We start from the raw sequence: 13,302 nt of genomic DNA, 5'->3' as shown, positions 1-13,302 counted from the left end.
AGCATATCATCTTACTAAAATGTCTTACACAAAGGAGCGTTTCATCAAGGACGGAGTGTAGCGGATCTCATTGTAGCCCTCCTCATCCTCCTCCTTGGAGAGCCTCCATCGGCCGTCTTGGCCTGTTCGATGAAGCCACGTCATGAGCACCAGCAGGGCCAGCAGCATCAGGCTCATGGACAAAGTCAGCAGCACCCCCTGCAGGATGCCCGAGGAATTCCCTGCCACCGCTGACAGACAGTTATCAAAAGCATATCAGTGTATATGGATTTTGGATTATGAGAGGGAAGGGGAAAAAAAAAAGTGGTCACCGCTGAAGACGGACAGGTTGACGTAGCAATTCTCCGTCCCAAGGAGGTTGGAAGCGGAGCAACGATACAGGCCAGACGTTTGTGAGGACACATTGACAATCTGGACTGAACCCGACAGCTCGCCTGGAAAATAATACATTTTCAGTGATTTATTTGATATAGACAACGCCAAAATTGCGCTTTCGTTCATTCCAGGACCGCAGTTGCGCTTTCTTTCCGCTAGATGGCAATGTTTCAATGGGATTGGACAAATGGCATTGAATTTGACCCATTTCATCTGGGCAACGTTAGGGTAACCAAACATCCTGTTTTGCCCGGATATGTCCTCTTATTTATTTACACCCTATCCGGGCGCGCAGTCGGGTGTAGTAAATTCATGAAATGTGCGGTATTGATTTTTTTTTTTCTCGGAATCAATTAGCATGTGTTTAATTTGACTGATTTTTTTGCATGACATTTAAGAGGACTTTTTTATATCATGCGGGGTACACCACCGTTACAGGTGTGTATGACACTGGAGACACTGGGAGAGACACGGAAAAGAAGACAACAAGCAATATTGCAAGTATGCACGACTCTGACGCATACACCGCTGCAATTGAAAGCGTGCAAGTGCCGTTGCATTTAAACAATTCAACACAAAAAAAAAAATCGGTATGAGTAAAGTTTATCTGGAAAATTGGAAAATTGACTAACTTCCTTTGTTCCAGAACACTGGGAACACAGAATGGACAAGAAAACAACGAGGGAAAATCTAAATATGATGTAAATAATGAGGTAAGTTTCTTTATTTGTTAAATTAATATCCTTGCGACACGCCAGATTTATTATTTACATTATTACATTGAAAAGATGGTAAGAAACATGTGAAAGATGACGCTATTATTTCCAAAGTCGGTATGTTGTTTGGGTTTTTTAGTATCGTCTCAAAAACGGGTTGAGCATCCTTTTTTGTGAAAATCAAAATATGGTCACCCTAGCCTACGCCAGCTTTTAAATGATGCCCATTTTAATTGGCAATTGATTGGCAACATCTTTAATACATTTTGTTTGACCTACATAGCCATTTTGACTCTCTGGGCTAGATTGACTTTGTTTGAAGGTGGTGACTTTGGTGGCCTCAATTTTCCACAAAAGTAAGATGGTGTTTATTTTGTTTTAGTTTTACCACCCCCACCTTCAGGGCTAAGGGCTCTCTTCTCTAAAAATTACCATTCAAGGGTAACATAAAATTGCTGACACCGACATTAAATAGAAGAACTGATTTTGTATCGAGTAAAGATCAAATTCTGACCCTCCATGTTGATAGGAAGTGAAATTTCCTCTGGGTTGAGTTTATCCCAGTGGATCTCCGGAGTGGGAATGCCCTCGGCAACCGAGCAGGACAACGTGACGCTACCCCCCGCGTCTGTGTCGCCGTCCCACTGGCACGCGGGCAGCGATGGTGCCACTGTAGGCGCAATCAGCAGATCAACATGTCAACATTGTTATTAACATGAGAAGTAAAAATGTGTGTTTGTTTAGACCTTTTAGTACCTAAAACAGTGAGCTGCAGTTCTCCTATGCCGGGATCTGCCGTTTCTGGAGGGTTGTTGACCATGCAGCGATAAATCCCAGCGTCCGACACGTGAGTGTCGTTCACCATGATGTCTGCACTCCATGGGATACCTTCCAAGCAAGTTGGTCACTTTTTTTTAGTTGGTTTATCTAATCCTTGTTTTAAAAAAAATCATGGCTGTACCTGTAAAACCCACCCTGCCAATGAGGGAGGGGTCTTCTATAATCTGGCCGTGGTCATACACGATCACCTGCAACATCATGGAAGGAATTCTTGCTCTTGGAATCATGATGTCATGATTTCTTCCAGGAAAACTAAGAATAAGGTGTGTTAGTAGACCTGAATGGGGGAGTCCGGACTGGAGAAGGGTGTCATGGTCCAGATTATGTTGAGTCGGGAGAGGGGGCTGGAGGTGAAGAAGGAGCAGGGCAGGATGACGTAATCCCCTCGGACCACCTCCACCGTGGATTCTCTCATGGTCACCCTCAAAGCATCTCAGGCGAGAAATGAATGAATGGAGAATAGGTTGTTATGCAAAATGCTTGTTACAACCACTAGATGTCAGTGATCAACACGGATCGTAGTAACCTATTGCCTTCATAATGACGATAATGTAGTGGTGAGTGTGAGAAACCTTTCTAACTTTTCACTCTCACACACACACACACACACACACACACACACACACACTCTCCCCCCTTCTCTCATTTAAGTGTGTGTGTGTGTGTGTGTGTGTGTGTGTGTGTGTGTGTGTGTCTGTGTGTCTGTGTGTCTGTGTGTCTGTGTGTCTGTGCGTGCGTGAGTTTTTAATTGAATTTGACAGCACTGACGTGGAGCCAAAACCAATTGCAGGCAGAGTGGAAAAACAACCCACTTGCTCTCAAACATTTGTTTGTGCATGCATCCTATAATATTATCCACTGCTAAGCTAATGCTAAAGTTTGAACTTAATTATGTCACGTGACAACACCACAATATTAGGAACCGGATTATACGGTGTGTGTGCATGTGTTTGAAAAGAATCCACCTGCTGCTTAATTCCTAAATATGACTAATTATTACGCTCTATTATGATTAATATTGTGAAAACCTGATATGCTCAAGGAAAAAATTAGCGCAGATTCGGAATCAGCGTGAACGCAATCATGAAAAGTTTTCTTGCATCTCTGATGAAATACTATAGTAAAATTGCAAATAAATAAATACAACAAAAAGATACTTAATCTACAATCAAAAGTGAGCCTATAAAGTTGGATTACAAGAGGTGCACTCACTTGTCTGCAGGGCCGCAAAGCAGACGTACAGGGTCCAGAGCGTGTGTCGTCCCGGGGCACTCATGGCTGACAGGAGGCAGTGTGAGAAACGAGCGAGTTTCTCTTCACTCCCCCCCCCCCCCCCCCCCCGTGTGCCAAAAATGAAAACTAGGCATGCATGATTAATGTATTGAGCAACGCGGCTTCATCTCACCTCTAATTGTCAGCTTGGTGGAGAAAACAAAGGCAGCATTATGGCCACTGGGCATCATCAGGGAACATTTTTTGGATCTGGAAAAACAAATCCTTACTATACTTGGTAAAAAAACAAAGGATGAAGAAAAACCCTAATTTATACTTAGTAGATATTCTGCCCTGCACTGAAGACTGCATCAGTCTTCCTTGCTGATGATTGAATGCATGTTTATTGCAGAAGAGCTGTCCCATTGTGAAAAATGACTGCAGCACTCATGTCACAACAATTCCCTTACAAGCTGCACGGCCCGGATCACGGCGGAGCACATTTTGACCTTTTGAGCATCGGATACATGATCGATACCACACTGCATGTTTGTGATGGGGTCCACAAGAGGCGTAGCAAACCCAGACATGCAGCATCAGGGAAACGACGCTCGCCGTGCGCTGTGGATCGACCCTGGGGCCGCATTACACAAACCCAATCTGCACTGCAGAACTTTTCCCTGCTCATCACAAACACTCTGACAAAAGTGCCCGCATACACACCCCGAGTCAGCAGTGGGGCCGAGGGAGGGAGGGAGGGAGGGAGGGAGGGAGGAAAGGCATATGGGGGAAGGTGATGGTGGCACGTGGCCAGCGCAGAGGACAGGCAAAAGTTGCTAGATAGCCTGAGGGGTGAGCAGAAGGAGGAGGAGTCAGCTGCTTTGGGGGGTCTCCACTGGCAGCATCTCCTCCCGTCCGGCTGCCTCTCCTCTCTAATTGTCTCTCTAGCTTGGCCGCTCCTGCGATGTGGCAGCCGCTGCAGCTGCAGTGAGAATGCGGACTGGCGGATTCTCCTTGAGTGAACCCTGACGGTGCAGCACGGTGAGAGTTGGCCGCTGAGCCGCCGCGCTCCGGCCCACGGAGGGAACATAAGCAGGTAGGTTCATATTTGAAGGACATTTTGGAACTTTTCTGTCCTTATGGTGTAGTTTCAATTGTTTTGTGTTTTCTTCACATTACGTCCAAAAAGTGCTAAGTGTGGCTAAAGGACATTGTCGCAAGTCTGGCTGTTAAAGCGCTTTGGGGTGCAAATCTTACATGGACATGGACGTCCGTGGGATCTGGGTCGATGCCCTGACGCTGGGCCATCCACACACAACCTTGAACCTGGTCCTCGCACTACTGCTTGGTAATGTCATCAACTGTCTCAACTCGCCTATTACGATTATCGTTTTGCTTTGACGGCTGATGTTTCAGGATGAAATTCTCCGCTCAATTGATTTTTAATGAGTTAAGTTGTGAGAAACGGATGTGGCCAAGACTGACTCAAGCATTTTGAGAGCATCAAAAATCATTTGGCGTTAATGCACAAGACGCTCTTATTTGTTTTCAATTAGCTTTACATTATTCATAGAGGCACTTAATGCGATAAAATTAAATAAACACGTGACTCCAAATCTTCTGCTTTACTTGCCATAGTCAGAAGAAGGTGACAGCAACTCTGACACCAGATTGTGACTTGTGAATTTTGTGCGGCAGATGTAATTGTCACAATCACAGGAGAGGTGTTAGTCGCGCTTCACCCTTACTGTTACTATTTTTGCAAACTCACCATGCACCATAGCACGAGAGGAATTGCGATAGCGAGGGCGCGATGTGAAGGAATCAATACCAGTCTCTCACACATGTGACCTGCTTCACTCCCCCCATTTGCTGCAAAGATGCTCGACCTCATTTTGACCTTGATGTTGTTATGAGCAAATTGTGAACTGCATCGTAAGTTTATGCCCAGATGCACGCACAGCTTGTTTGGATTTAGCATTGTTTCCCCTCTGTCATTGCACCTGTGCATCGAGTTGTGCACAACAAGGCTTTGTCAGCATGTAGTTTCCACAATACACACCAAATGGAAGCATGAATCACAAGTGGAGAAACGCTGGCAGACTCGCATGTGCTGTATTTAGAAAGAAAGTGGGCTAATGCTAACATGTCGCTCCTCAGTTGTGAAGCCTGCTCAGGCCTTGGAGATGATTGTCGGCAAGATTCCTTTCCTGCAGGCCGTCAATGGCAGCACGGTCATGTTGCCCTGCTCATACGCCAGCTGCATCGGCATTGAGAACCTTTACTTTAGGTGGCAGTTCAATGACAACGGCACCATGCAAACGGTAGGCCTTCCAAAATGGCGGCCAGTGTCAGTTGTGCGCGGGTTGACGGCTTTCCTCTTTTGCCATTAAGGTGTGTGATGCCGTGATACCGTCAGAGGGGGTGGTGCCAAAAGTGAAGATGCATAAAGAGCGCTTTGAATTTGTGGGCAAGAATCAAAATCACAACATTTCCATTTTGTTGTGGAACATCACCTTTGAGGATGGAGGCCAGTATACTTGCTTTGGACGCAACCCCAAAGAAAAGGACAAAAACCACAGCGCCATCTTCACGCTCATTGTGGTGGACGAGCGTGAGCCACTCAATCTTTCTCTGGTCACGTCGTTGATGTATATTGCGCCCGGTGACTTCTGTGTTTTCCGCAGTGAGGGAGGTGGACAACACGCTGACGATCATCATAGCTTCCGCTGTGGGCGGAGCTATTGCGCTGCTCATGGGCTTCATGCTGCTGAAGAACTTCACTCTCTTTGTTCTATCCAAGCTTGAGGAGAAAAAGTGAGTTTATGTTCTTGGAATTTCTTTCAATATGATGAGCACAACTTGGATGAGGTGAGATGATGCTGTTTGAGATACTGTTGATGTCTGTTCTTCTTCTCCAACAACCCCCTTCTTCCCTCCTCCAACCACCGAGCAGTAAGGAGTGCCTTGTAACTTCATCAGGGATCGACAACACAGAAAACGGCCTCTCAGGAACGAAAGTAGACTCAAAACCCAAACCTGCAAAACAGAAATGAGGACACGCATGCATTTTAAAACCTTAGGAGTGCTTTTCATGCCTGCCTGGCTTTGATTTTCAAATGTACATGCTATGCACTGGAGAAAAGATTTTAGATGCTTTTGTCAAACGTGCTTTACACGTATGATTCAACCAAAGACACCAAAGTTCAATATTTAGACCTCCTTTATGTCAAATTGAATTAGTTCTCAGCATTTTTCCTTCAATACAAAAGCGCTCTTTTTACTTTTCCAAGCACGTTTGCTGAGCAGGGCTTTACTCGTCATTAGCGTCAGTGTAAAATGTGGTATAAATACAAAGTATGGCTACATTACATGCAAATATTACAAAAATAATGATCATCTCACTTGAACTCGACAATCCTCCCAACACCTCTTAATGTCTTACCAGTGTTGCTGCTTTTATGGGAAAAAATGCAATTCATGCATGTGACATGAGTCTGCATTTAGAACGCTTTTAAAAAAAATATATATTCTATTCCACTGACAATAATAATAGTTTTAGCTCTGCGAGGTCAATTAATAAAACCTCATATACTACAAAATCATATGCTATTATCATGGTCATGCATTGTCCGTGTCCAGTCCTGGTTAATTTGTACTGTATTAATCCACGCAAATGTTTAACCACAGTTATTTGAATGGCAAAGCTAAAATGATGTTTTGCCCTGTGAATTGCGAAGAACCACCGTGACCACGTGACTAGCTCTCATATTGCACGCTGGGTAGTGTAGTACCAGTGTTCTACCAGTCCGACGTGTCAAGATGAGCGATACATCAGGAAATGAATGTACGTTTTATATTTATAGAATTGCACCTTGAAAAGATTACCTCTGAATTGTGAGGCAAACAAATGCTGGAGAACAACTAAAGTGTGAATGGGCAACGGGTGTGACGTCATTATCCTGTAGCGGGTTTTTTTTTAATTTTATTTTAGAATATAAATTATACTGTGCCTCCATTCTTTAACCGCTGGCTATTAGCAATACTATAATAAAGGATGGCTATATTGATATTATGCGCCAGTGGTGGAAGAAGAATTCCGTTTGATGGAAATTGAAATCATTTTTTCTGAAATGATCCCAGATTACTGTTGAATTGTATCGTGATGAACCTCTGAATGTATTTCAGTTTGTTTAAGTATATTCTGATGGACAGAGCAGTGTGACGATCATCAGTTCTATGCAAGTTACAAAATGAGTGCATGAAAAAAAAAAAAAATTGTAACACTGATCCTCTGAGTCACTGTGATGATATCGCAAGCAATATGATTTATTATTATTATCTGGATTGGGATGTTGGGTTGCAAGGAGAAAGGAGAACTTCCAAAAAGAACCATCTTGGACCCCATAGACGTCATCAAAATCTGCAGTGTGCAGACTTGCCACATCATTCTCCATCGCTGCACGCAAATATTCGCCTCTAGCTTGCCTACAGATGTTAGGCGTTAACCTCTGAACCTGTTTGGTACTGAAAGAACGAAATAAAGTTTGGAGCAAAATATGCCTTATCTTATTCGTTTTGTCAGGGTACACTCAAACAAAAGCAACATCTCGGGCTTTGCTACAGTTACCTCGAAATACTAACTTGCAAATTGAAGTCAAATTCAATCATTTGGGAAACCACTGCTGCACAATACAATACACACAACAGGTTGAATGTGTCCCCCTTTGACATTGCAAACACTTGGTATATTCCAATTACCTGCAGTAGATTGCAACTTTACTAGCGCTTGTCACAAAATGTAGCCACCTGATGATCCTTCAAGAAGACACCATTTTCTTATAGGTAAGAAAAGCAATACATAATAACAATATACGACGTCACTATAAGAATGTGCGTGGAGTTAATTGTTTAATGAACCTAAAAAAAGACAATGGCTGGACCTCAGACTAATTAACACTGTTGAAGATACTAGAACTTGATTGACTTTTTTTTAAGGCTATACCTGATGGAACCTTTACTAGCCTAGCAAAGCTGGCCAAAATAAAGACCGTCAATCCCCACTAATCACACGTTAGTCACTCTTGTGTGGCTTCAGCAACTCTGAACAAAGCACACGCCATTAACCGGTTTGCATTAAGTTTGCAGAACAAAGTTAAGTTGTATTATTTATTTATTTATTTATTTATTGTGCATTAAAGCCGGGCTGCATGTTATATTATATTGAACCAGCAGGCGTCAGCAGTGTGTTAAATTTCTGCACAGATATCCGCTGCTATAAGACGCGTTGCAGAACGGTTTGAGTACACAGGACAGTAGTTTAACTTGGAGTTTCCCAACCATTTTTTGAGACAGTATGGCAGTTTACAGTGGAAAAAAAAAAAAAAAAGACACGGCAAATCAGCAAACTACTATGTCACTCAAAATATATTGTCTCATTACTCGCGAATTTACATTGCATGCAACCCGGGCAGGTTGAACTTTTGCTTTTGTGAATGACAACAGGTGGACACACAAGTGAATTGAACATTCTGCCATCTAGTGGAAGGGCGTTAACTGCTCGAGTCACGTTAATCGTTGGCATATCAATAAAGATAGATTAGTTGTAGTGAACAAATAATAGATCTCAGACTATAATTACGTGAACTTGAATAATTTTGCACTGCATATCTGATAAGAAATATAGGTGGCTGTAGATAGAATCGTGACAATGTTAACTTGGCAAAATAGTTTTAAAACAATTTAAAGGGTGGTAACTTTCATTATGAAAATTGTTAAACCATCATTTGAATATGTTTGAATAAAAAAAAAATGCGACCATGCAGCAATAACGCACACAATCAAACGTTGCACCTCATGAAATGTTTTTTGTTACATCTTGTTAGTTTTCAGTACAACTTAAAATGTATTATTTAATAAGCTGGATCTGATCTATAGCCCCCCCTTTTTTAATTTAAGTAAACTGTAGAGACTTTCACATTTTGTGTTTAGATGCAAAAGAAAAAACCTGCTCTACCTTCTGTCACAGCCCCCCATCCACCCAACCAATGTTTGAGCGCACAGCTGCGCTCCATTCTCATTGCTTTCTGCAGAGGAAAAACAATATGATATCATTGTAATAGAAGTCCAGATACTCGAAATAGATTCCAAAAAAAACACACGCATATACAAAAAGGGGTAACGTTCGTCCCATAGCGCTTCGATTCCAATGCGTTGCGCATCTTGTCTGGTCCACATTGCGCAAAGAGACGGGGTCATCCTGCGCTCACAGGTGGGCGCGCTCCCCTGGGTGCCAAGCAATCCAGACCTTAAATTTGGGTCACGGATGGACCAAGACGGCCGGAGTCCCATATGTATCCCCTCCGCCAGACCCCGGACCACTCGTCCACTGGAGGAAGGTGGATGTTGGATTTGTTCACGGCGCTAGTCCCGCGTAGAGAGGAGGGACTTGGGCGGGGCTGAGGCTCTTCTCCTTTCCCATCCATTCTTAGTGGGGCGGCAGGGCTGGAGAGACCTCCGGGGAACGCAGTCGCCAGTCCAGCACGGAGACCCACCTGGCCCCCCAAAAAAGAAAAAAAAAAGGAAAAATAACCCCCTGCGCCTCACGCTCGCCAGGATTGCAAATATCTCCCAAAAATATACCTGCTATTTATGGCATGTGGCTTGTAACTTTACTCCTGCTGTACTCTCTCCAAGAAGGTAAGACAAATTCCATATTGTCATTTAGTGAGTATGATAGTTTCTAAGTTGATTTAACGGCGACCATCGATCGAAAATATTGTAAATGCATTCATTCGCAATGTGATGCGAGGCTGCCGCTTTGAGGCGTCGTCTAATTAATTGAAAATATTCATGCTTATTTTTAAGACACAAATGCAAAGGACGGCTCAAATGCGCACGTTTTTAAGAAAGTGATGCTAAAAAGTGTGTTTTTCTGCGAGATGTGCGCTTTCCAGCTCGGGCCCGTGACGCCTGGATTGTTTTTCGCATTACCAGTTGGGATATGAATATGTAAAATGGCTGAATGGAGAGAATGAGGTGCAAATACAGCGAGAGGTGGAAAACATGCAAATCATGCACATCTTTCAATCGATCCCGTCTATCGCAACGAATTGCACCCTAAATTTTGACCTCTTTAAAGTTTTCACAAGGCACGCGTGTGGTTTCTATCGATTAATTTCCCATTCATTGTGCATATTTTGCTAATTGCAGCTGTTTTGATAAGGCCGTGTCCAATCGCTCCTCCACAAAACGAGCCATTTCCATCAGGATATTTTCGGCACTTTCATTATTTTTGGTAATTAGCGACAATTTATTGCTATTAGTAATTTGATTAACAAAAGACATTTCCCCGACAACGGCCCTTTTGGCCAAATTGGGATAAAGCCGCATAAAGGCCCTAATTGGTGCAATTAGCCGCTTTGACGTTCAGCTTTGAAATTGATTTGTAAATGTAAAGGGGTTGATTTCAGTACATTTATTATTTTTCTTTCTTCCCTGTGAAATAAATCCCCCATCCTGCTGCCAAGTTGATCCTCTTCTATTAAAGTGCTTTATAATCTGGACACATCTGCATCGAAAATTGCAGAAATTAAGCACCCTTCTCACATCCGGGCATTTGTATCAACGAATGTGTGACATTTTTTAATTAAAATGTGGAAGTCATGCGTTTGCTTTCTAAACAAACACAAATTCGTGTGTGTGTGTTGGTCTTCTCGCACCTTAATTTATTGCAATTAGTCGTTCCCTCCCTTATTTGCAATTTTTATTTTCTTAAAGCCACCATATCGAATCTCCCCTTTATTTATTTATCAACTTGAAGAAGGAAATAATGAAGTCACAGTGCGCCCTTCGTGCATGTGAATTTACGCAAATGAGGGTGTCCACACTCAGGGGAGGGGAGGTGGGCCAGATTGCAGACTTGCCCGGTCATGTTCCTCACTAATGGAGCACCTGGACCCCCAGACGTGTTCGCGCGCCTGGCGGGGTGTGCGCCCCTTTTTGCGCGCGCGCCCCCGTGTGTGCGTGTGTGTCGCGTGCGCATTGGCGCGCAGAATTAAGAGAACGGGGACACCCTTGTTGTGCTTGCTCTAAACATATGGCTCCTACGCATTATGCATACACAAACGGAAATGCAAAGTTTGTCACTTTTTGCCTTGGAATATGCGCGTGAAAAAAAATATGGAAGCGGAAGGAAAAGGGCACGCGCGTTTAGCAGGCAGTGTAATTAACGAGAATTGGTTAAAAGAGTCAATTAAAGCACAATGCCGGTAATTCTCGACCAATTTGGAATATTCTATAAAAGTTGCTAGCTCTCAGTCCAATTTCTGATTTATATCCGCACGGAATGGATTCTGAGCAATTTAACGTCCAGCGGCCTGCTAAGTGCGGGCCTTTTTTTTTTTTTTAAGGCTCCTATTAAAAGGCAAGCCGATCAGAATAAACCAAAAAATGTGTATTTGATCTATCTCACAAAGCAATAAGGCGATCCTTCACCCACGTGTCCCCCATATGCAGCTCAACCTCCGCAAATAGAAATATGCTAAATTGGCCCTCCCTTCCCTGCAGTCCAATTCCCAGTGCTGTCTTTGCAAGGCTGCACAATTAAAGCTGCATGGTGAGCAGTAGGCACCGCTCAATGACAGAGCTGCCGGCTCCACTGGGTGACATTATTAAGGCAGCTTCCCATTTGCACAATTCCATTTTCAAAATATTGATGCAATGTACAAGATTGTCAAAAAATAAATGCATGTGGACCACTTTGGATGTACATGATGATTACAAATAGGCAAGTGTGATGCATTTGCATCATTATAGCCTTGCTCTTCAAAATCACAAATTCTCAATTCGACTGTGAACAACTACTAGTTTATTGCTGCAAAGTTGAGATGTGAAAGTCACTGCAGGCATCCATAATCACATTTCTAAGTTGATGGCAAGTTAAGGAACAGAAGCAAAACTCAAAGGACACCGCAGTGGTCGACTAGCGTATTTTTGGGGGTAAATTCATTCGGCAAATGTCAAATTCATGAAGCAAGTGGTTGTTTTTGTTCGATCTCCATCGCTTCCCTCCCGCCATCGTTTCCTCCTCTCGCAGCAACTCCCCTCCCTCTCTTTCCCTCATCACTAGGCAGAATTAAAGGCTGGGGGGAGGGGCCGTTTATGCAGACTGTGCTGGGACTTGTGATCCACAGATTTGATATTCACATTAGGAGAGAAACTGGCTGCTTTGATGTAAGGGGGGGGGGGGGGCAAGTCCCAGGGGACTGCTGAAGTAGCACACTTTTCTTTTTCCACTGACACAGCACAGGCCGGGGGTGGCTGGGTGGGATGATGTTGGCGGAGGGCGTAGCAGATTGTTTGGGACAGGCCGTGCATAAAGACAGTAGGTGGGAACTGCCATATCCCTCCGTTGATTAGATGTAACCCCAAGTGCATCCCCCCGCCCACTTACACGAGACCCCCGAGGATTAGCTACAAGCTTACACCTACCTTTATCTCCTGACATCCCCCCCAATATTCAATTCACACCCCTCGTGACAGTCCCCGTGCACTTTTCCCTCCTCCGCTTCGGTTTTTCTCCACATTATCAATGACCTTATACCCCATTTGTCAAAAAGCACAACTTTAGAAGTTACTTTTTACTTGTCATTGGAAAGAACCCCCATCAAGCAATTTGATGCAGATGGATGGCGATAATAGAGGAACACACGTTACTACACGTCTGGTTGGGCACAGGGGTGCGAAGGCGCATGTATGTTGAAACACCGGTGGCGGCTCTGGGCTTTGTTTACTACCACCTTTCCATTCCAGCTGTGTGTGAGTGTTGCATGGTGCATACTCACATCCTGCTGAAGTGCAGATCAGCTGCATTATGCATGATGAAACCTTGCATAGGTTATGACTTCTACCTCTACAACATACATATTCATGCGGCGCTCTGGCAGGATGTATAAAATAGCGGCTGCGGCTCTGACAGCCCGTGCAGTACTCGACTGTCGGTGCCGGGCTTTCTTTCGGACTCTGCTCCAATAAGTATGGAATTTTTCAGTGTTTACGCGTCTTACCTTTTTATTTGGGAGTGGAAAAATATTCAAAACTTTGTAGAGGGATGAGACAAAAAAAAGACCCTTTTATATTTTTCTCAGTCTTGTTTTTA

The 13,302-nt window shown here is 43.7% G+C and overlaps 3 protein-coding genes and 1 long non-coding RNA gene across 5 annotated transcripts in view; 3 read left to right on the top strand and 1 right to left on the bottom strand.

Annotated features, from left to right (window-relative positions):
* Window positions 1-24: 24 nt before the first annotated feature.
* LOC147043488 (immunoglobulin superfamily member 11) lies at window positions 25-3,207 on the bottom strand. The gene is made up of 7 exons (XM_085935267.1): window positions 3,144-3,207; window positions 2,209-2,363; window positions 2,053-2,119; window positions 1,848-1,979; window positions 1,606-1,761; window positions 312-434; window positions 25-230 (listed from the first exon to the last, which is right to left on the bottom strand). The coding sequence occupies exons 1-7, from the start codon at window positions 3,205-3,207 to the stop codon at window positions 25-27; spliced, it is 903 nt and encodes a 300-aa protein (XP_085791393.1).
* On the top strand, window positions 680-3,257 carry LOC147043487 (uncharacterized). Its single transcript, XR_015068607.1, has 5 exons — window positions 680-876; window positions 1,022-1,088; window positions 1,621-1,763; window positions 1,836-1,990; window positions 2,179-3,257. It is a non-coding gene; the product is annotated as an uncharacterized LOC147043487 (long non-coding RNA).
* A 7-nt stretch (window positions 3,258-3,264) lies between these two features.
* LOC147043486 (sodium channel regulatory subunit beta-4-like) lies at window positions 3,265-7,664 on the top strand. The gene is made up of 6 exons (XM_085935266.1): window positions 3,265-4,239; window positions 4,333-4,491; window positions 5,304-5,467; window positions 5,538-5,757; window positions 5,831-5,960; window positions 6,100-7,664. Exons 2-6 carry the CDS (start codon window positions 4,401-4,403, stop codon window positions 6,197-6,199), a joined length of 705 nt encoding a protein of 234 aa, XP_085791392.1. The 5' UTR covers window positions 3,265-4,239; window positions 4,333-4,400; the 3' UTR covers window positions 6,200-7,664.
* Window positions 7,665-9,501: 1,837 nt separating this feature from the next.
* The window catches only part of LOC147043485 (cell adhesion molecule DSCAML1-like), a 32,538-nt gene continuing 28,737 nt past the window's right edge, over window positions 9,502-13,302 (top strand). For both annotated transcript variants that reach the window (XM_085935265.1, XM_085935263.1), the window contains exon 1: window positions 9,502-9,842. In XM_085935265.1, coding sequence (XP_085791391.1) covers window positions 9,800-9,842 — 43 coding nt within the window. In that variant the 5' untranslated portion in view covers window positions 9,502-9,799. The remainder of the gene's footprint in view (window positions 9,843-13,302) is intronic.

The sequence above is a fragment of the Syngnathus leptorhynchus genome, chromosome 17 (genome assembly GCF_054491065.1).
Source record: "Syngnathus leptorhynchus isolate UIUO chromosome 17, UIUO_Slep, whole genome shotgun sequence".
NCBI classification, from domain to species: Eukaryota; Metazoa; Chordata; class Actinopteri; order Syngnathiformes; family Syngnathidae; genus Syngnathus; species Syngnathus leptorhynchus.
Note: the sequence above shows the minus strand (reverse complement) of the source record. Positions and strands in the feature narration are given on the sequence as shown.